Below are 22,437 nucleotides of genomic sequence, written 5' to 3'. Positions count from 1 at the left end.
ATGAAAAAATAAAGTCTCATTTCCCCATGTGCACATTCTAACACAACCACAAATAGACCGGCCGCTGCTGCGGCCGATAATGACGATGCCTATTTATGGGCCATATCGCTCACCTGAGTCATCTTGCTGTTTCTTAAAAGAAACTTTTAAACAGCTTTTCCCTCTTTACACATCGTAGCACAGTTAAGGCCACAAAAAGGAGGTAGGGCCTAATTTATACGGGAAATTAACTATAACATCACAGGAATCTAAATTTCTTTAAAATACCACAAAATGAAATGATTTGCGATTTTAAACTGTAAAAGAAAATTAAACTACATTAAAACTTACTATAATATGGTATTTTATCGGGAGTTAAACCCCACATATCAAGGTATATGATCGCTGCACTTGTCGATATGGCGTCATTTCGTAGAACTTGCCGGAGTTTATATGCAGTGAGAGGCCGATCAAGTAATATTTTCACAACGAAATTTTTTTTATAATCAAATAAAATATTATTCGCAGATATCTAAGAGGCCGTTAGCTTGGATGCAATTGTCTATTTTATGATTTTATTGATATATTTTCCGTACATTTTCTAGTATACTGTCATAATGTAAGGATCTTAATAAATCGTTCTAGTGCAAGGGCAAACACTCATTGGATCAAAGTACGTGTAAACATTCACACATCAATTCTAGAAATAGTAAGCTTTTTGAAAAGTGCTGTGATCCTGGTGAAATCTTGAAAATAAATAAATTAATTCTATATTTAATGCAGTTGACCAGCAAAAAAGTCATCATGCAGCCATACAAAAATGATTACAACAATGACTTTTATTCTATATAGAATCGCAACATTTTTCACAATCTACATGTTGAAAATATTAATAAATTAAACTTAGAATTTTAAATGATAAGACATATCCTAGTCCTGTTGTTCTTGAGAAGATTTTAAAAATTGTGTTCCATGTAGAATCTTGATCTTCTATTGTGAAACCCAGTAGAGACTGAGTTAAACTTGAATCTACACTACCCGTAGATGCTTGCATATACTCAGAAAATGTAACTAGTTTTTGGTCCCGCTGTTCTGAAGTTGTTGTTCTTAAAAAAAATATTTTTGAGCTTTCACATGTTTAATTTTTTTTTTTTTTTTTTGGGGGGGGGGGGTCTTCAAATGTTATTTAAAGACATATGTCTACACTATGCATTAGTTTATTTCTTCTAGAGAAGTTGAAAAAGTAAACAAGCAAACTGCGAACAATAGTATTGTTCTCCCGCCTACCTCCAAGTCAATTTTCAAAAGTTAACATACTTGATTGATTTTTCATATTTATATAGATATTTATATGGATTTACACAAAACATTACTTATTTGGGAAAACAAAGAGAGATAACTATATAAATTTTGAAAACGGAAAATGTTTTTAACCCCCCCCCCCCCCCGAAACAAAAATTCCTTTTTACATGTATTGAGAATTGTTATTTAGCAAATTTATACCAAAGCTTTTGTTGTTTCATGGGGGGAAACATATGTTTACAGACAAAAACAGCAAAAGTGATCATTTTATCAAAAATTTCAAAGGGGTTTACAACTAAGAAATTGTACTTAATCAATCATATATGTTTAATTTTACAGGAGTTATTCGAACAAACAGATTTAAGGGACATTTATCAATATCCAAGAATATTTTAAAACCTGGGGATGTTTTTTTAAAACACTGATTTCAATGGAAAACATCATCTAACCCCCCCCCCCCCATTATAAAAAGTGTTGTAATTAAGAGTAATTAATTATTGACACATTTTAAAATTATTAATCAATGACAATTGAACTCTTCTTTTCATGCAAAGTAGTTTTAATGGCAAAATTGTCTATAGTAATGAATTAAATGGGTGTAAAATGTAAGCGTGCGTAGTTCTTCCAAGAATTGTGGCCCCCCGCTTTGGGTGTCTTAGTGGGTGGGATGCCATTATTCATTATGTGCATTATACAAAAGAGACATAAATTACTGAATTAATAACAGTTATGGCAAAGATTATAGTTTCTCAGATCTACATCAAATATCAAAATAAAATCCAAAAAGTCTTGTCACAAGTTATGCACATGTGAAAAAAAATTCAAAAACCACAGTATACAATCGGAAAGGTCTTGAAACAGGTAATGCACAAGTCCAATGTAAATGTCATACCTTCATATCAAAAATTAACAATGTTAAAATTTTTCAAAATTAGGTCAAGGTCATGGGATTAAAAATCATTGTACAATTGGAAATGCTCACAGGTACATGTAATATACATGTCAAATATGAAAATATGAATGCCCTTTCTTCGCTCCTTCAGAAGTTAGCAAGACTGATGAAATGTTTGAAAATAATGCCAAACTTGAAGGTCAAGGTCACGGGGTCAAATATCATAGCACATTCAGAAACATTTTGACACAGGTAATGCACTAAGTCTTGTCAAATATAAACACCATATCAGATGTCATTCAAAAGTAATCACCAAAATAAAATTTTTTGAAAATTAGGTCAAACATGAAGGTCGATGGGGTAAAAATCAAAGCATGCTCGGAAACACCATATCACAGGTAATGTACGTGTCAAATATGAAAGCCTTATCTCTTCTCAGTCAAAAGTTATGAGCAAATATATTTTTTTGAAAAGTAGGTCAAACTTCAAGGTCACGGGGTCAAAAATCGTAGTACATTTGGAAAGGGTCTTGTCACTGGTAATATACATGTGTAATAAGAAAGCCCTATCTTTTCTCATTCAGAAGTTATGTCCAATTTTAAGTAATGTTAGAATTGTTGAAAAGTAGGTCGAACTTCAAGGTCTAGGTCACTGGGTCAAAACTCATTGTATTTTTAGAAAGGTCTTATCACAGGTAATATCCATGTGAAATATGAAAGCTCTATCTCTTATCATTCAAAAGTTTTGGCCAAGGTTAAAGTGTTTATGACATACAGACTGACAAACGGACAGACTGGCAGACGAATGAGATTTAATGTCCCCTCGCTTTCGCTAAAGTGGGGGACAAAAAAGGTTACAGACGGACGGACAGCTATATCTATTAGACACACGGCGGACAGAGTATGATCAGAATAAGCTTATGTGAGCTTTCATCTCAAGTGAGCTCTAAAGAGAGGGGAGAGATGAACCGAGTCTCACATGTGAACACTGTTGATAGTTTTCTGGTTTGATTTACATGGTGCAGCTAGTGAATTGTTAGATGATTATAATAATGCCAACAAAAATGCCGAAACTACAGGTACCCAGATCAGAGACTTCCAGGAATCACTCAAGCCCCCCCCCCCCCAACCCTGCTAAAGCGGGCGTTTTTGTCAAACCAAAAGACAGTTTCAAGATGACGCCTTTGGTGTATTGTGTGTTCTTTTTAAACCAGTCTTAATATGATTTGAAATTCAAACATAATGCAGCTAATATCAGCAGTTTTTGAAATATCATATTTCTTTGTAAACTTCAAAAGATAGAAATACGATATTTTTTAAAACTTAGATAAACTGCATGGATTATGTAACATACGTACAGAGCTAGTAAGAATTTACTGGTACTATCGTCATTAATGAATTACATCTTAGTGTATCTTGATTACAAAGTGTGGTAAAGAAATTCCCCGATAAATATTTCCCTTCACAATGTTTTTTTTTTAAATTTTTTTCCGAAAATTGTTGGGAAAACTTTCGACTCTCTGTAGGAGAGTAGATTAATTAAGGAAATAGAAAAAAAAGTTCGATCTAATGTCTAAATGTGCTTAGGCAGGCTCATGTTGAAAACAGTCTAATTAACGATAAATATCTAACAAGAACTTTGTGAAAAATATTGAGATCAGAAGGGTTACATACAGCTACAAAGTATACATGCATTAAGAAAGCGTGTAACTTACCAGCGCTTTTCTAATGCTTTCCAGCATTTTGCCAATGTTCTTACAAACTTTCCTAAACAAAGTTGCTACGGCGTATTGTGACGTTTAAGATCTTTGTATATGACGTCATAGAGGTCATTGTAATGATAATTGTTTGTGACGTAGGCACTGAATGTATAAAGATGCAAAAGCTTTTCCGTCAAGTCGAGAAAAATCCTCGGAGGTTTTTATTTGGACATGACGGAGAAGGATGTTCTGTTGATAATAATGAACTTCATTTCAATGAGTAATTAATTTTGTTTCATTGACGATAAAATTTTATAACAGCACAAGGATAATGAAATATGATTAGGACCATGTTTGTCTATTCTATCTGACGATTCTTATTATCATGTTGACAATCTGGATCTTTTTTCTATATACTGAGAAACCTTTTTAGTTACAGGTAGATTTACACACACATCCCCAGATCCGCGCATGGCTTGATGGGTAATATGCAGCTTAGTCATTTCCATTTGTTGCAGTAAAATATTTGATGATATACAATGAAATGAACGGATACAATTCGTCACGAACGTCAGAAAAAACACTGGATTGAAATTCTAGTTTATAGACGTTGATTTTCAATCAACCTTTGCTATTTTCATATGCTGTGTTAATTTTTTTTATCCGAAAGACAAAAAGTTCAATTCCTAATTATTTTAAAACTAATTTAGATCCGAATCTCTATCCAATATTTTTTAAAGACACGCAAGTTACAGATATACAAGTTTCAGGACACGGCCAAGGAGTTCTAAAGGGGGGGGGGGGGTAAATTTATTTCTGTTCACGTCTTCACAAAATAGAGTACATTGTATATTTATTTCTAGGATAAAGAGATATTATTTATTTTGATCTACACTGACAAAAATGTATAACAAACAAAACCATCAGGGCTGAGAGGATGGGGAGCGAGGATGTCAAAACTCAAAACCTAACCTTTCTTGTTTATTTACAAGACCTGCCAGTCCCCTCTCCCACACACGAATCAAAAGGTCGTCAACTATTCATTTCTTTAAAAATTAACATTGGTCATAAAAGTTTTGATTCATATAATTTCAAACTATTCCAAAATAGATATTATGTGTCTTCTGGATCAATCAGTAACACTGTGTGTATGAGAGTAGCTGAGGTGGATTGAAAATGAATTTCGAACTAGAAATTCAATCCAAAGTTTTCTCAGACGCCCGCGCTCATTTCATTGTCTATCATTAAATGTTTTGACTGTATATTTCCAATCTTGCCAGTTAATATTCCGCGGTCTTAACATAAAATGTGCTTCGACGCGGACTTCCACTTTGTCGAAATCTCAGTTTAATCAGTAAATAAGAATTTATCACTTCAACCTATGTGAAAACATTTATAGTGATCACATATAGATAGCGTATAACTTACCAGAGTCTTACCCAACTTTAACCTTGATCATAACTTTTGAACAATTGGTGATAGAGCTTTCATACTTCACACGTGTAATCACTGTAACAAGACCTTCCTTTGAATACCAACAAATTTGACCCTTTGACCTAGACCTTGGAGTTTGACCTACTTTTGGAATACTTGAACCTTGGTCATAACTTTTGATCGGTTGGTGTTAGGGCTTTCATACTTCACATATGTAATCCTTGTGACAAGACCTTTCTTTGAATACCAACACCTTTGACTCTTTGACCTTGACTTTGGAGTTTGACCTACTTTTGGAAAACTTTAACATTGGCCTTAACTTTTAAACGGTTGGTGCTAGGGCTTTCATACTTCACATATGTAATCCATGTGACAAGACCTTCCTTTGGATACCAACAGTTATAATCCATTGATCTTGACCTTAGAGCTTGACCTACTTTTTGAAAACTTTCACCTTGGACAGAACTTTTAAACAGTTGTTGCTAGGGCTTTCATATTTAAAATGTCTATTCCTTGTGACGAGACCTTTCTTTGGATACCAACAATTGTAATCCATTGACCTTGACTTTGGAGTTTGACCAACTTTTGAAAAACATTAACCTTGGTCATTGAACGATTGGTGCTTCATTTGTCATATTTCACATGTGTATTTCTTGGGAGAAGGCCTTTCCTTAAGCACCATTAATTTTGACCATTTGACCTTGATGTTTGACATACTTTTGAAAAAAAAAACTTTAACCTTTTCTATAATTATTCAACGGTTGCTGCTAGGGCTTTCATATTTCACAGGTATATTCTTCAAGACAAGACCTTACTTTTGGTACCAACGTATTTGATTTGCATTTGAGAAAGTTTAACCGTTGCTATTAGTTGCCATACGGGGGCATCAGTGTTTCACAAACACATCTTGTTTATATAGCGAAACAATAGGAATTTCACACACCTTGTTCATCCAAAATTAACAAAACCAATCTTACTTCTTTCATGTAATATACCATGCCAACCAAGCAGATGTTGTGGACATGTTCCTATTACATCCCGGACTTCAGCATCAGCACTTTAAAATTACATGTATTTCCATCAATAAGTAAAATCCATATCAAAGTTGTACTACATGTGTATATAAACTTGATTAACATGATTCAAATGCATATATTTAATAACTCATCTTTAGTATGGATATATGATATACATTATACATGTAAAACATAGCATCAGTTAAAAATATATTCCTATTTATATAAGAAATTAAAAAACTGACCAGTCAGCAAGGGTCCCGCAGAGGAATATACATCTAAGATGCAGTTTAAAGGATCAGAATACCTCAACTTGAAAATGTGGAAGGAGATTCGGGGGTATATAATTTTTGCCCTGTCCGTCCGTTTGTCTGTCTATCTGTTTGTCCGCAAAAACTTTAACATTGCCCATAACTTTTGATTGGTAGGAGCCATGACTTTCATATTTCACCTGCGTATTCCTTGTGACAAGACCTTTCTTTTGGTACCATCATATTTGGCCTTTTGACCTTGACCTTGGAATTTGACTCAGTTTTGCAAAACTTAAACCACCTTTAACCTTGGCCATAACTTTTGAACAATTGGAGCTAGGGCTTTCATACATTACATGTGTAATCCCTGTGACAAGACCTTCCTTTAGATATCAACAACTTTGGCCCTTTTCCTTGACCTTGGAGATTTACTTACTTTTGAAAAACTTTAACCTTGCCCATAATGTTTAACAATTGGTGCTAGGGCTTTCATACTTCACGTGTGTATTTCTTGTGACAAGACCTTCCTTTGGATACCAACAATAATAGCCCATTCACCTTGACCCTGGAGTTTGACCTACTTTTGGAAAACTTTAACCTTGGCCATAACTTTTGAATAGTTGGTGCTAGGGCTTTCATACTTCATGCATGTAATTCTTGTGATAAGACCTTCCTTTGGATATCAACAATTGTAATCCATTGTTCTTGACCTTGGAGTTTGACCTACTTTTGAAAATTTTTTACCTTGGCCATAACTTTTGAACAGTTGGTTCTAGGGCTTTCATATTTCACATGTGTATTTCTTATGAGAAGGCCTTTCCTTGGGCACCATTAATTTTGACCATTTTACTTGATGTTTGACTTACTTTTGAAAAAACTTGAACCATTTCCATATCTATTCAATGGTTGCTGATAGGGCTTTCATATTTCATAGGTATATTCCTCGAGATAAGACCTTACTTTGGGTACCAACATACATTTGATTTGCATTTGAGAAAGTTTAACCTTCACAGTACGTTGCCGTACAGGGGCATCAGTGTTTCACAAACACATCTTGTTAAATTTGCAGATAGAGGTGTTAATTAATCTTAATGTGATAGATAATGGGCTGTGATTTTCTGCAGCAAGCAATAAAATCATGCCCATGGGACTCACTGCACTTTTATACAAGGTTTACAATAAGAATATTTTCAGCAATAATAGAGTTTATTTAATTATCCAACTATATGTACCCGTCATAAAATTAAAAGTATCCTTGTATAAGGCAGTAATGAAAAAAAATATGTCCTTAATCATATATATATATATATATATATATTTTTTTTTTTACAATCACAGAAAATGTTATATGTTATTTAATTAAAGGTAACAGATAAAGATTTGGCTCTGGATTTTCTTCAGCAAGATAATGAACCCCCAGGGGACTCACTGTACTCTTAGTAACATGCAAAGAGATATATAAAGAGCATTGGGATGTTAACCGAGGCTCTTACTTGTAGGAATAGGACTCACTTCTGCTGTCATTCTTTTATACAGTTTACAGAAGAAACATTTTCAGCAGTTACCTCTCTTTGCGTATTCAAACTAAAGTTAGGAATCTTTCACACCACCTCAGCTCCTAACAGCTTAACCTGCTGCTCATTCCACAAACATACCAAATTTGAACAAAACAGGACAATAATTGAAAAAAGTTACTACAAAAACCCAGAAAAAATGTGGATGGAGAGATTGACAGACAGACAGATGAAAGGACAGACAGATAGACAGTGATTACTATAGGGCACTTTCAAATTCTTGTTGGGCCTTAATGAACATTAAACAGGTAATGTATGATATAAATTATAAATGACTCATTGCATACCAGCATAATACCTGTATTTTCTAATTTAAGGTTCAGCATGTTCAAATTTACTAATTCATTACTGATTCATATGAAGTGCAAAACAAAGATGATAAAAAAATTATAATAATCAAGCTTAAAACCAGACAAATATAAAAGGTATGTAAACATTTCAATCTCTAATCTTTGAAATAAATAAATTGCACTTCTAGTCACTTTCTCCCTGGCTGTCATCACTTAAGACCAGACCCGCAAATCTGTTGGTCAGTTGACAGTTTGCCACGTATCGCACCTGTAATTTAGTTTTCTTTTCCACCTCTGGGGAGAGTTCCAGACTTTTTGAATTGCTAGAACCAGATGCATTCCTTTTGCTTTTCTTTCCCTTGTCTTTGTGAGATTTGTTTCTCTTCTTATATTTAGAGTCAGAGAGTAAACCATCTGGTTCAAGAGAATTTATCAATACATCATAAAGGCACTGGTAAACCTGTGGAAGCTTGGAGTCCTTCACAAGCATTTCACATATAAACAGGTCTGGACTTCTTCGCTTCTGAAGCTCTTGACAAAAATTATACAGAAAAGTTCCAGAGAATATGTGAGGAGTGTAGGGACTAGGGAAAGGGCACTGAAGAAGAAAGTTAAATTGCAAAGCAACCAGAATACAGGACTGGAACTGAGCAAATCCATGGATCAGTTCGCTGTCTACAGGGTGTTTGCTGCTGTGTTCAGGCCTTGCATTGTATGGATGAAGCCTGGTCCTGACTTCCTTTACAGTTTCTGTAGGTGTTTCCAGAACAGCTGTCTCTATCAGATTCTCCCTGGTCCCTGTAGGCCCACGATGAATAAGTACCCACTTTACTTTCAACATAATCAGACAGACCACAGCAGCCTGTAAATGATAAACTGTTACTTTTGGTTTGGCATTCCTGACCCAGTATAGAATGATTCCTAAAACAAGCTCAAGATCTTTAGTCATGTGCTCTGTGTCAAAGAGTGGTATGTTTAGTGCCTGACGGAGGAAGTTCTCTTTATAGGAGGATAAAAGGTCTGGTATTGCAGGAAGCCTTGGCACCGGACCATATCCTTCAAAAGCACGGGCCGGTAATACAATTTTTTTGGTTAAATCCAGTCCAACTCTATCATACTCCTCTACACCACATTTTCTGCTTACCACTACCTCATCATTCTTTTCCAGACCAGCAATATCCTCTGAAAGAAGAATTCCATACATTAGCTGCCTTAGTTTAAGAGAACATTGATGTGACGACTGGGATTTTGGATGTTCCACTTGGAGTAAGAGAAATATTCTGTGCAATGTTATGACGTCCAAGAAGCTGGGAGGAAGGATTCCCTGTCGATGACTGGGTAAAAACCAACTAGGGATCACTGACCCATTATAGCCCTGGACCAAATTCCAGCTAGAGGGTACTTTTACCTCTAAACTTTGCATTTCTGTACTATAATTATCTCTGAAGAACTTATGAAGAGAGCATCCAGAATCAGTTGCACTGGTTGTAAATGCTTCAATAGTTTTTCTTATGGCTACTGAAATGGTCTCTTTCTGTGCTGGTGATCCTGCACTTTCCATAAGTTTTTCGATTCCTTCCTTGTATGACTCTAAACTTTCTAGCCAGCTTATTACCTTTTGGATTTTCAAATGAGACTTTGGAATTCTAAACTGTGTTCTTCCTTCATACGATCTGACTGATGAATAAAATGACTGGAAAATACGAATATCCACATAATCATTTCCAAGGAGGGCAGCCAACAACGGTAAAACATCTCTTCCTAAGGAAGGGAAGAATTTCACAAAATTGTCAACATGGTACCTCCGGGCAGGCAGGTAATGATAGGCAGTACCATCCTCTCTGGTGTTTTCTTGCAATGTAAAATTAACACTGTCAAATGGAATAAAACCAGCACTTAGTGGCAGAATGTAGAAATCACTGTCGTATGACAAAACAGGGCAGTCAAAATCATTAGCTAAGATTCCAATTTCTTTGTCAGCTTCAAAATCACACACAGCAAAAGGTATGTGTATTTGTAACAAAACTTCCTTAAATGTTTCATAGGCCAGGATCGGCATTACTTTGCCCCTCTGTCCCTTTGCTAGACGGATAGCCATTTCAAGTCTCTGCTGCACTCTTCCTAAAATCGTGTGGAATTTTTTGTCATCTTGCTCATATCCACCATCAAACACAACATAAGGCTGAATGTTGCAGGATTGAAGGAGAGTGAAAAATTCTTTAATTTTTCTGGCATACTGATCATAATCTCCTCCATGCAGAAAATCTACATGATTGTTGTAGAAGATAAGATGGTACAGATTATTACCATCAATAACCACCTTGGTATCATGCAGACGCCATTCCTTCAGAAGATGAAGATTATCATCCATAAAGGTTGTTAATCCAGATATCCCCATCTCAGCCTGATGTTAGCCTTCTGGAATAGGAAGAAAATATATTGTAATATGCTTAAATGATAATAAAAGGAACATATTACAGAGACATACATGTTTTAGTATTGCAGAGCAAATTAACACATGATTTAGAGAAATGAAGATTAATACTTCGGAGTCCTTACTGCACACCCACAGTGGGATATGATTTGGGACTGGGGGATATCAGGGATTAATGAAACCTTACTTTGGATATGTTCTTGTATTCTCCTTTCATTTGGAAAAAAAAAGACATCTGAAGGAAAATATCACTTTTGGACTCTTTAAATTACTAGTCTGATGGCTTGCTGGGACTAACAAATTTATTGTACCATTAAATTTGTAAAAGCAAAATTTCTTGTACATTTTGGATTATATATTTATTCTCTTTTTATGCCCCGGCATGAATATGGCTGGGGCATATAGTGTTTGTCATGTCCGTCTTCCATCCTTCTGTCTGTCCTTCCATTGGGCTTTGAGTTTAGCTCAGTTCAAAGCTCATTTTCAAAGAAACTATCCAAGTAATTTTCATCAAACTTCATATGCTGATAGATATTGATGAGAGCTATGCAACAACATTTTTTTACCTTGACCTTTCCTTTGACCTTGACCTCACTTTTCTTAAATTAGTGTCAAAATTTCATATGCTGACACATACTGATGTAAGCAATTCAACTGCATCAATATTTTTGACCTTGACTTTTCATTTGACCTTGACCTCACTTTTATCAATTTGTGTTTAACTCAGTTTAAAGAATTCATTCAAAATATTTTTATCAAACTTAATATGCTGATAAGTATATGTGAGAACTATTCAACTGCATCAAAAATGTTTGACCTTGAACTTTCCTGTGACCTTGACCTCACTTTTCTTAAATTTGCATTTTGCTTAGTTTTAAGGAAACCATTTAAGATATTTATGTAAGCTTATGCACTTATACATAATTTGGTGAGACTTTATCATCTATATCCAACTTTTTAGATTTTAATTTGAAAGAAACTATTCGAGATATTCTGATCAAATTTTCACGTTGCATTACTAATATACCCTTGGCGGGGCATTCATGTCCTATGGACATATTTCTAGTTCAAAGTTATATTAATATGGATAGATAATTCAAAGACTGTCTTGAAATTGTATTATCAGAAAGCTACATGTGTATCCCTAATTAGAATAATCTACATGTAACTGTGTCTCAGGACAGGCCATCTCCACGGTTAGAATGCCTCCCATATACCTGCAATGTAGCAGAAAATTGCAGAATAGCTATGAAACGATTTTGGAGAAAAATAAATGAAGTTGCATTGAAAATAACCATCAAAATAGTCATAACAAACCTTTTTGTGATTGTGGATACCTTTCACCTCAAAAAACTTATCTATATAATGGAAGAATTCATCATTCAATTCACATTTTATACTGCCTCTGATAAAAATCTAAAATATTTCATTGGTTGAGAAAAATACTGTATTAAAACATATTATGCTGCCTACTGACATTATATTGTCAATGTGCCCCCTCCACCTACTCATCACATATCAAATCAATATGTCCCCTCCACAAGCCATACTGTTAAAATCATATTCAATATGTTGTTTCATTTGAACATGCAAGGAGCCTAATAACTGACGTTGAATAAGCATCGAACAACATCACAGTGTAAACAATTGTTACGAACAGTTTGCTTAACTCAGAGAAAATGAACTTTATTAAAAAATCTTTTTTTGGGGGGGTTGGGGGGGGGGGGGGTTGGTTGGTTGGTTGTCATCCTCATTTTCAGTATTAAAAAGTTGCAAACAGACCAAAGGTATCAGAATTTTCTTCATTGATTTGATTTTTATAGCCTTAAAGTATCTCAGAAGATGCAAACGTTCACGATAGTTCATTGCAAACAAAAGGAAAAAGGGGGAGGCAACTGCTCATTATTATTATGCTGTGACACTTGATTTATATCCAGGAAATGCACCCCAAAATAATAAACTCTATGAAATATTCTATAATCTGATAAAACCAAATGGAGCAGAGCTCTGGAAATCAAAAACATGACCGTGACATAATTACATTGAAGACAGAACGTGGGAACCTACCAAATCGGAGTCATGTGCAGCATGTTGGACAACTGTTACTGGAAGTTTAGATGGCGGTGTTTACTTTAGAACCGACAGAGCAGCATTTCTGAATCAATACATGATTTTAAATGTTGACTATTTTGCGGAAATTTTTCAACTCAATTAATAATATAATTGATCATTATTTTGTATTTAAGAATTATCTTGAGGACAATTTCCCAAATTTTTAAAGATCTTTTGAATAGTTTTTCCGGATCTTCAGATTTTGCGAAAACCCAATTTATATTGAGTGAGAAATTTCCGATGTTGACAAAATTCATATGACAGACTCCACTGTACACAAACTGACAGTGAGAAAACAAGGTGCGTGGAGCAATGTTTAAACACCCATCCTTTCCAAGCGTCAGCTGACGTTCAATTAACGTCGATAAGGGCCTAATGCAATTCATTTTTGGCTGTATTTTAATTTATATAATATTGATAGAAGACTTTTTTTAGGAGTTAAACAGGTTGGGAACAATCGCCCAAATGAGATATAATAACCCGTCTGGGATATAATATCCCAAATTGGATATAAATTTACAGTGCAAAAAATGAAAATTTTTATTTTGGCTATAAATATCATAAATCCGCATCAAAATACATTAAAATGAATAACTTTTGGCAAGCAAGTTTTTCTGCAACCCTACGGGACGTTAGATTGATCCCAAAAAAGTTTACAAACTTCTGAGGGATCAATCTCTTAAACAGTGGTCATACAGAAAAACTTGTTACCCAAAAGTTATTCCTTTATAAGTATCTTGATGCGGATTTATGATATGGGTGCTAGTCACTGCGCCCCAAAACCAGAACGCCCCATGCATGAGCGCCCCAAAGATTTTTACCAGCGCCCAAGTACGAATATGAGCGCCCCAAATTCCTCTCATGAGCGCCCCAAATTCATTTCACTAGCGCCCCAAGACTTGTAACCTAGTAAGGAAATAAATATTAATTGCTTTAATTACATGTTGATATAAAGAAACATTAATTAATATGAACAATTGTACATGTATTTCATGATCGCCACAAGTGCATCAAGGTTTATATATCACGAATACCCCACAATATGTAAGCTAGCATATTGATGTCATTTTCAAATGTATTCAAATTATTTTCAATGTTTATACGAACCCAGACCGAAATACTTTTTGAATGAAACAAAGAGAACATAGAGTGACGTTTGATGTTCGTTTTTAAATTGATGATATTGCCAAAGATTTATCACCAATAAAAAGAAACATTAGTATATATTTAGTTAAAAATGACATACGGAATCTCAAAACATAGATTCCTGCTAAATTGAAACTTCATAGCAATTAAGAAAGATAAGAAAGTTACATACATTTAAATATTTATAAAAATTAACCTACCATTTTCTTGCCATGAAGACTCTTCATAAAACGATTCCACAGAAACAACTTAATTATTATTATTACGAGACCTGGGATATATAATGTTATGATTATAAATATTATTTGAATACATTTACCAATGAACAAGCAACAACGAGAAAATTTTTTCTCTCCATATTTTTACATCATTTTTTTTTTAATAATTTCAATGAGAAACCATATGCATGAGACGATTATGAGACACACAGTTTACACCTCCCTATATGCAGAGCATGTGATCCTAATTGTTGTAATAACAATCTATTGACATGTTGTTGAACTATAATGGACGGTACTACCTGAAGATCACTTGAATTAAAATTATACTATTATTTATGGTATAAAATGAATTTAATTAAATTTTATCAACACGAGAAATCTTTTTTAACATGAATCAACAAAGTTTTACTTTTCTCCCTCTGTTGTGAATAAAACATTAAAATACATTTTTTATGACAACTTAATATGTAAATAAATTATAATGCGGTTATATAGCTTAAATATTACATGCTTTGTGTACGAAAAAACATTATATTTAGCATATTAATAGAATAATTTGTTGAAACCAAAGTCCCGACCTGTCTCGTCGATCGTTAGTTCCGAAACGTCATGTACCCTTCTTTAACGGAGGAAGGTCAAATACTTTGTACAGTTGTATCCAACTAAACATAAACCAATGGCAGCATAGATTGAAATAAAATGTGAAATAAATAAATTATCGCTGTTGAAATGCTTTTATTATATATATTAATTCATAAAAGTTATCGCATTACGAGAGCCCATGATGCAAGATTGGACAGTACGTTCAATTATTTGGGGCGCTCGAGATGCTTATTTGGGGCGCTCATGAAATTGCATTCGGGGCGCTCGTGTTGTACTTGGGCGCCGGTAAAAATCTCTGGGGCGCTCATGCATGGGGCGTTCTGGCTTTGGGGCGAAACGACAGTAACCCTGTGATATTTATATCCAAGATAAATATTTTCATTTTTTGCATAATGATTGTAAATTTATATCCCATTTGGGATATTATATCCCAAACGGGCTATTATATCCCATTTGGGCGATAGGTCCTAACCTGTTAAAACAATTTCAGGGATCGAAATAAACCCATTTTGATTCTAACAAATTTTAGCAAGTGGAAAAACTTGAGGTTTCACTAGCATTTTTCCGTTTCATGTAAATTATTATAATAATAAATTCCTCCCTTATATTTAGGAATCTACAGTATGCAGTAAATTTTTTTTCATATTAAAGCCTTAATCATAAGTGGTGTTCATTATGTTGAACAGTTTTTATATTTTGTGCCTTTTCAATAGTTTGTTGTGTCTTGTAAATCACTAGACTTTCGACAGTTATAGGTATATTGCTGGAAGTACCACATTTTTAAGCTACTTCATGTTGTCTGTATAGCATACTCTGATTAAAGTGTATCTATGATATATATGGCATATTATTTATAAATTAATCTATTTAAATTGCAGTATATAACTTTAAAAATACACACACTTATAAATTATCATGGTTGTAAACAGACAAACTGGTATTGAAACATTGGTAAGCAGGAGAAACACATTTTCAGTAGCGATCATTGTGCTAGGAAAGATGAAACATTCAGTATGTTACAAAGCTGCAAAGTTGATATTTAAAAATGAAAGATAGAGGCTTTCTAGAATGTAGAATGAGTGTTTACTTAAATTTTGCATTTTTGAATTCAGAATGACCTCTTCTGGAGTGAAATGGACTGCTATAGTCTTAACAACAGCCAGCAAAGAGTGGACATATGCTTTTCAGAAGGGTAAGCATGGATGTCTTTATAACAATTGTAAGCAGTCTGCATCCCCATGCAGATCTCCAAATGTTAATTATTGTATTTTAGGATAATACTTTGCAATGGGGATTGATTTGGATTTTTACTATAAATTTGATATTTTCTAACAATATTATGAATTATTGTTAAAATGAATTGATTCAGCGGTAGGATTTAGTAGAAATGTGATTTTTTTAAAACAGAGTTGGAGCTGCGACAAGCTAAAGGTTACATAGCTAAAGATGTAATTGTACTCACTGTGGAGGATCCAAAAACTAATGTAGGGAGTGGAGGTGCTACTGTCAATGCTCTACTGACCATAACAGAATACATAAGTGCTCAAAAGGGTCATTCAGTGAGTGAATCAGGTGGTTTATTAGCTCACCTGAGCTGAAAGCTCAAGTGAGCTTTTATGATCACATTTTGTCCAGCGTCCGTCTGTCCGTCTGTAAACTTTTCACATTTTCGAGTTCTTCTCCAGAACCACATGGTCAATTTCAACCAAACTTGCTACAAAGCATCCTTGGGTAAAGAGGATTCAAGTTTGTTCAAATGAAGGGCCACGCTGTCTATCAAGGGGAGATAATTAAGAATTAGGGAAAATTTGTTGGCATCATTTAAAAATCTTCTCAAGATCCACTGGGCCAGAAAAGTTGAAACTTAGGTGAAGCTTTTATTGTGTAGTGTAGATTCAAGTTTGTTCAAATCATGGCCCCCAGAGTAGGGTGGGGCCACAATGGACGATCAAATTTTTACATAGGAACATATAGTAAAAAATCTTTAAAAATCTTCTTCTCAAGAACAGCAAAGCCCTGATTAGTCAGATTGATAAAGAATACATGCTCAGGTAGTGTAATTTCAAGTTTGTTCAAATCATGACCCCAGAGGGTAGGATGGGGCCACAATGGGGGAACAAAGTTTTACCTAGGAATATATAGGAAAAAATCTTTAAAAATTTTCTTCTGAAGAACCACTGTGCCAGAAAAGTTGAAATTTATCTTAAACCTTTATTACATAGTGTAGAATCAAGTTTCTTTAAATCATGACCCCTGGGGGTAGGGTGGGGCCACAATGGGGGAACAAAGTTTTACATAGATATATATAGGAAAAAAATCTTTAAAAATATTCTTTACAAGAACAGCAAAGCCATGATTGGTCATATTGATATGGAAGCATCCTCAGATTGTGAAGATTTAAGTTTATTCAAATCATGACCCCCAGGGATAGGGTGGGGCAACAATGGATGATCAAGGTTTTGCATTGGAATACAGTAAAACTCATTTAGTACGAACACAGATATAGCGAATTCACGGATATAATAAAGTATAACAAAGTTTTTTTGAGATCCCCGGCAAAATTCTCAATCAATCCTTGTAAAATTTTATGGTTATAACGAACACGGATATAACGAATTTATGGATATAGCGAATTGATTTTGTATCCCTTAGAAGTTAAAAATAATGCAAAGTACATCTTTTATACCAAATTTTTAAAATCAAAATATTTAAAGTATTGAATTGACATTATTTTTCATGAGTATTTATGTTTGATATTAGATTCATTTAAAATCTTTAATTCTTTAAGAATTTCTTTTGTATATAATTCTTCCCTGAACATAGTCGTCAGTCATACATAAAGGAAAATGTGTATTGTGAATTCGCTATATATAATTCAATGAATTCATTATACTGATATAACAAATTACAGATATAGTGAAGTAAATTCAAAGGTCCCCAGGACTTCGCTATAACCCGAGTTTTACTGTACATAGGAAAAATCTTCTTCTCAAGAACAGCAAAGCCATGATTGGTCATATTTATATAGAAGCATCTTCAGGCAATGAAGATTCAGGTTTGTTCAAATCATGACCTTGGGGGTAGGGTGGGGCCACAATGGACAATCAAAGTTTTACATAGGAATACATTGGAAAAATCTTTAAAAATCTTCTTCTCAAGAACAGCAAAGCCAGGATTGGTCATATTTATATGGAAGCATCCTCAGGTAGTGTAGATTCAGATTTGTTCAAATCATGACATGGGGGGGGGGGGGGGCAATGGATAATCAGAGTTTTACATGGGAATACATGTACATTCTAGGAAAAATCTTCTTCCCAAGAACATCAAAGCAATGATTGGTCATATTGATATGGAAGTATCCTCAAGTGGTGTAGATTCAAGTTTGTTTAAATCAAAACCCCCCCTCCCCTCCTTTAGGGGTAGGTTGGTACCACTTGTGTATTTAAACTTTTCAATACTGAACTGATTTCTTTCAATACTGAACTGATTTCTGCTTTTTTCCTAGCCAGCCACAGTGCTTAGGTGAGTGATGTGGCCCATGGGCCTCTTGTTGTGATCTGTGCTAATACTGGATAAAACAATTGCAATTGATTGAACACAAAAATTGACAACTTATTTACTAGAGTTGTCAAATCAATCAATTTTTTGTAACCAGTTACTTGCATGTCTTTCCGATCAAGTGCTTGAGTACTCAGTCATGATTCAAGAAAAAAATTCGAACTTTAAACTTATATCTGTATATCTTTTAATTTCAGGTATATTATACATGAAATTAGAATGTGCTTGACAAATAATGCAGAAAATGAAGAAATATTGCATGGTTTATTTTTTTCCAAGTACCTGAATACCGATTTTAGTATTTGATATTTGGACCTCTGGATGAGTACTCGAATAATTGGTTACTTGTTTGCAACCCTTATACTTACTATAAAGCATTCTTCAAATGGGATACTTTTTTTTCAGGGAAAGAGTTAAATTGCCACTTTTTCCACAGAGAGAGAGAGAGAGAAAGAGAGAAGAGAGAGAGAGAGAGAATTAAGCATTTAAAAGTAAAAAAGGGGATTTAACAGCCCAATAGTAGATGGAATCCATTGGTTAAAAATATCAGAACTTGTGAGTAAACTTTATGTATGGTAGATAGATGTCAAAACTCTAAAAGGTGGGGGGGGGGGGGGGGGGGCAACAGTTGAGACTCTGAGAAAAAACCTTAAATACTGGAATTAAGGAATATTCTGTGTTTCCAGAATTTTGCTGATTTTTTTTTATTAAGATGAAGTACCTTGCTCAAAAAACAGTAAGCAAATTTTGATTGAAATACACGTAGGTCATTTTCTGTCCTAAGTTACAAGCTTTTATGATTTTTATTGTGTACATTAAGCTGTATTTTTGTGTGATAAAGACAAAAATGTGTTTCTTAGAGAACTTTTAACAAATGTTTTGGGAAACTTGCAAATATTTTAAATATTTAACATGCAACCAATAGTATGACTCCAGACTCTCTGAGATTAATTCACAACTACTTTTGAAATTAGAGTTATTGATCTTCTATCATATGTTAAGCAAGAGAGTGTCCTAGCTGGCTTAATTGCACTGTGCTATAAGGTCTAACTTGAAAATGGCACACTAGTAAAAACTGGGTTTTCTAGTAGTATATACTATCTTGACTGGCATGAATTTGTGGCTTTCCAATAAAGCCTACTTCTTTACTTTTATTAATCTTTGTAAACCCTATTTACTTTAGGTGATCAGTGCAGAAGTTTTGGAGGAATCCTGGGTATTAATATTACACAGTGTAAGTTTTAGAATGGATACATTCATGATTTTAAGGAGTATATTGTACTACAAACCTATTGCCACATTCATAATGAGTCCATTGTACTAGAAACCTTTCGACACATTCAAAATGTCAATTTTATCAGTATCTTACATACATCAATATGTTAAAAACGTCATAGTTACCACATAATTTAGCTTCATTTTGAAAAAAATGTCAAGAATCTCTAAGCTTAATTCCTTAGTTACCAATCCCACTGTCAAATATCAGACGTCACAAAAATACATATACATGTATGTCAATTTTTAAAATTTTTTGATAGGGTCGGCACTACCCGTATGACCAGTGTGGGCGGACATTTGTGACCCTCCCTGCTGAGTATGTGACCCCTGAATATGATGGACTGATCTGTAACATTGATATACTCATCAGAAACATAACGGAAAAGGCAAGGAATTACACCATCCTATTACATATATGTAATCATTGTAGAACAATGTTTGAAAATTGAATAGGCTGTTGATTTTGTTTCTCCCTCAATTTACCAATGTCATTTATTGGGTGCCTCTTTTTATTAGCTAAGTGTACAAAAGTGTATCAAGAATCTTGCCCCAGAACATTTCCAGAACTAATTTATCTGGCACTCTTGTTGTAGCTGGCAGCAAAGTCAGGACCTGGACTATGGGTTAGCAGTACAGATATGTTCCTTTCATTCCCTAAAGATTGTGGTTAGTATCACTCACAACTCTCATCATTCTTGGAAATTTTCATTATTTCTGTGAATTTTTCAGACACACAATCAACTGTATTATTTTCTCTTATTTGCATACCATATTTTTGGGATGGATGATGCTCTGTATTGAGGATTTTTATTGTTAGGGAAGGGAATATTATATTTATAAAACATCAATTTCTAATCAAGAAATAAGGTATCATTTTTAAACTTTTATCAGGATATAAATACAACTTTGTCACATGGTCAAATCCAATAAAATCCTTTCAATCTCATAAATCCCAGAAGGCTTTATGGTAGATTTGATAATGTACCAACCCCTTTTTATATCCTGATAAAAGTTTAAAAATGATATTATTTATATATGTATTGACATTTGTGACTGATTTATAACAAATATTTGTGTACTATAGTTTTAAACCCATAAAATGATTTATTTTTTCAAATCTCAGCAGTATAAATTAAATATGAATGTCATCCACTTGTGATGTCATTGTGGAATTATGTCGATCGTTTATGACCTGAGGGAGCCTTACTGGAATTTTATTGTGTGAAAAACTCCTTAATTTTATATCATAGGTAACTTACATTGACTTGTGTACATTCCAAATTTAGGAAAATCTATCGTCTAGGTATTTTTTTGGGACAATCTCAAAATACAAGTACATTAATTTTATTGTAGGATTTTATGGGAAAAAGCTAATTTTTCGCACTTCAAAGCAAATTTTACAAATCCCACAATAGACATTTTGCTCCAGTTATAATATACCATGAGTAATACTATATTGTATGAAAGAAACACAAAATTCTATTGTCTGGTTTCCAGAGGGGGCATGTCCAAATGTAAAAATTTACAAAAAGAATGAGTGGAATTGACACCCTATTTTGGGTCTTTTTGCAATCCCTCTACCAAGCTGTAAATGAAGTGAATCCAAAATATATTACAAGCAATAGAAAAAGTTACGTATACATGGTTATATTAGGTAGAACATCTGTACAAAAGCAATGCCCTGTTGCCATCAATCAAAATTGAAGCAAGGATACATTAGTGTCGCCATCCAGAATTTGACGTGCCTGGAGTGGTTTTTATGTCACTAAATCAATAGTAATCGGAGACGGGGCTCTAGATTGGCATCAGTGTTGACATTTCTCTCTCTCTCTCTCTCTATAGAAATTTGAATATGCGAATTGTACATTTCAGCGATGTCAATATGAAATTTAAATATTTCTCTGGTGAATTAATATTGTAAGGACACACAAAACTATAACATTTAATTTGCTAAATTCTGAAAATGGAAGACCAACCAAACATGCTCTAAGATGTGATTTAGATTGAGGTCATGTTTAATAATACTGTACAATGAAATTATTTTCACAAGTACACTCGCAGCTGGACACCAGTGATGAACTGTAATATTCAACAGGTCAATCAAAATCAAATCAAGGTTAACACAGTCATAACAGTGGAAGCGAGAAGTTGTTTTGAACATGTTTTTTGTAAAATTAAGTAGGAGCACATGTTTGTTAGCTCATCTCCTTTTAATATGACATTATTTTGTTCAATATACATGCAACTACAGTTTTCTTAAGAACAGCTGACAAACATGCTCATGATCATGCTCATGATGAAAAAAGTGTGACACTGATTATCTTTTGATATAGACCCTTTTCCTATGACACATTTTGCTTAGGAGTTATTCCCCTTAGCCGCCATCTTGTATGGCAAAGCAGTGAATTTACCTCTTTGAGCAACCAATTTTAAACATGCATTCAAGAAAAATATGGGGGAAAATATTTACAATCTTATTATCATGAATTAATAGAGGATATAACAAATGTGTATTCATAAGAAAAATAGTGTTATCTTTACCTCAGTAACCAGTATAAGAAATTGAACTTGGTTGAATAATGAAGGGATCTGGGAATGTTGCCCTACAATATGGCGGCTAAGGGAAATAACTCCTAGGCAAAATATGT

The 22,437-nt window shown here is 34.0% G+C and overlaps 2 protein-coding genes across 2 annotated transcripts in view; one reads left to right on the top strand and one right to left on the bottom strand.

Annotated features, from left to right (window-relative positions):
* Positions 1-8,513: 8,513 nt before the first annotated feature.
* Positions 8,514-10,854, bottom strand: LOC133206341 (protein asteroid homolog 1-like). Its single transcript, XM_061342295.1, has one exon. The coding sequence runs from the start codon at positions 10,833-10,835 to the stop codon at positions 8,622-8,624; it is 2,214 nt and encodes a 737-aa protein (XP_061198279.1). The 5' UTR covers positions 10,836-10,854; the 3' UTR covers positions 8,514-8,621.
* A 5,212-nt stretch (positions 10,855-16,066) lies between these two features.
* LOC133172180 (L-fucose kinase-like) overlaps positions 16,067-22,437 on the top strand; it is a 71,719-nt gene continuing 65,348 nt past the window's right edge. The window contains exons 1-5 of the mRNA XM_061307018.1: positions 16,067-16,145; positions 16,361-16,512; positions 19,695-19,745; positions 20,050-20,175; positions 20,383-20,455. Coding sequence (XP_061163002.1) covers positions 16,067-16,145; positions 16,361-16,512; positions 19,695-19,745; positions 20,050-20,175; positions 20,383-20,455 — 481 coding nt within the window. The remainder of the gene's footprint in view (positions 16,146-16,360; positions 16,513-19,694; positions 19,746-20,049; positions 20,176-20,382; positions 20,456-22,437) is intronic.

This window comes from Saccostrea echinata, unplaced genomic scaffold (genome assembly GCF_033153115.1).
Source record: "Saccostrea echinata isolate AGI-Se365-2 ecotype Australia unplaced genomic scaffold, CSIRO_AGI_Sech_v1 ptg000054l, whole genome shotgun sequence".
NCBI classification, from domain to species: domain Eukaryota; kingdom Metazoa; phylum Mollusca; class Bivalvia; order Ostreida; family Ostreidae; genus Saccostrea; species Saccostrea echinata.
Note: the sequence above shows the minus strand (reverse complement) of the source record. Positions and strands in the feature narration are given on the sequence as shown.

Bases quoted from the DNA above. Each gene is read 5' to 3' on its own strand.
- LOC133206341 (XM_061342295.1), bottom strand. From the start codon at position 10,835: ATGGGGATATCTGGATTAACAACCTTTATGGATGATAATCTTCATCTT.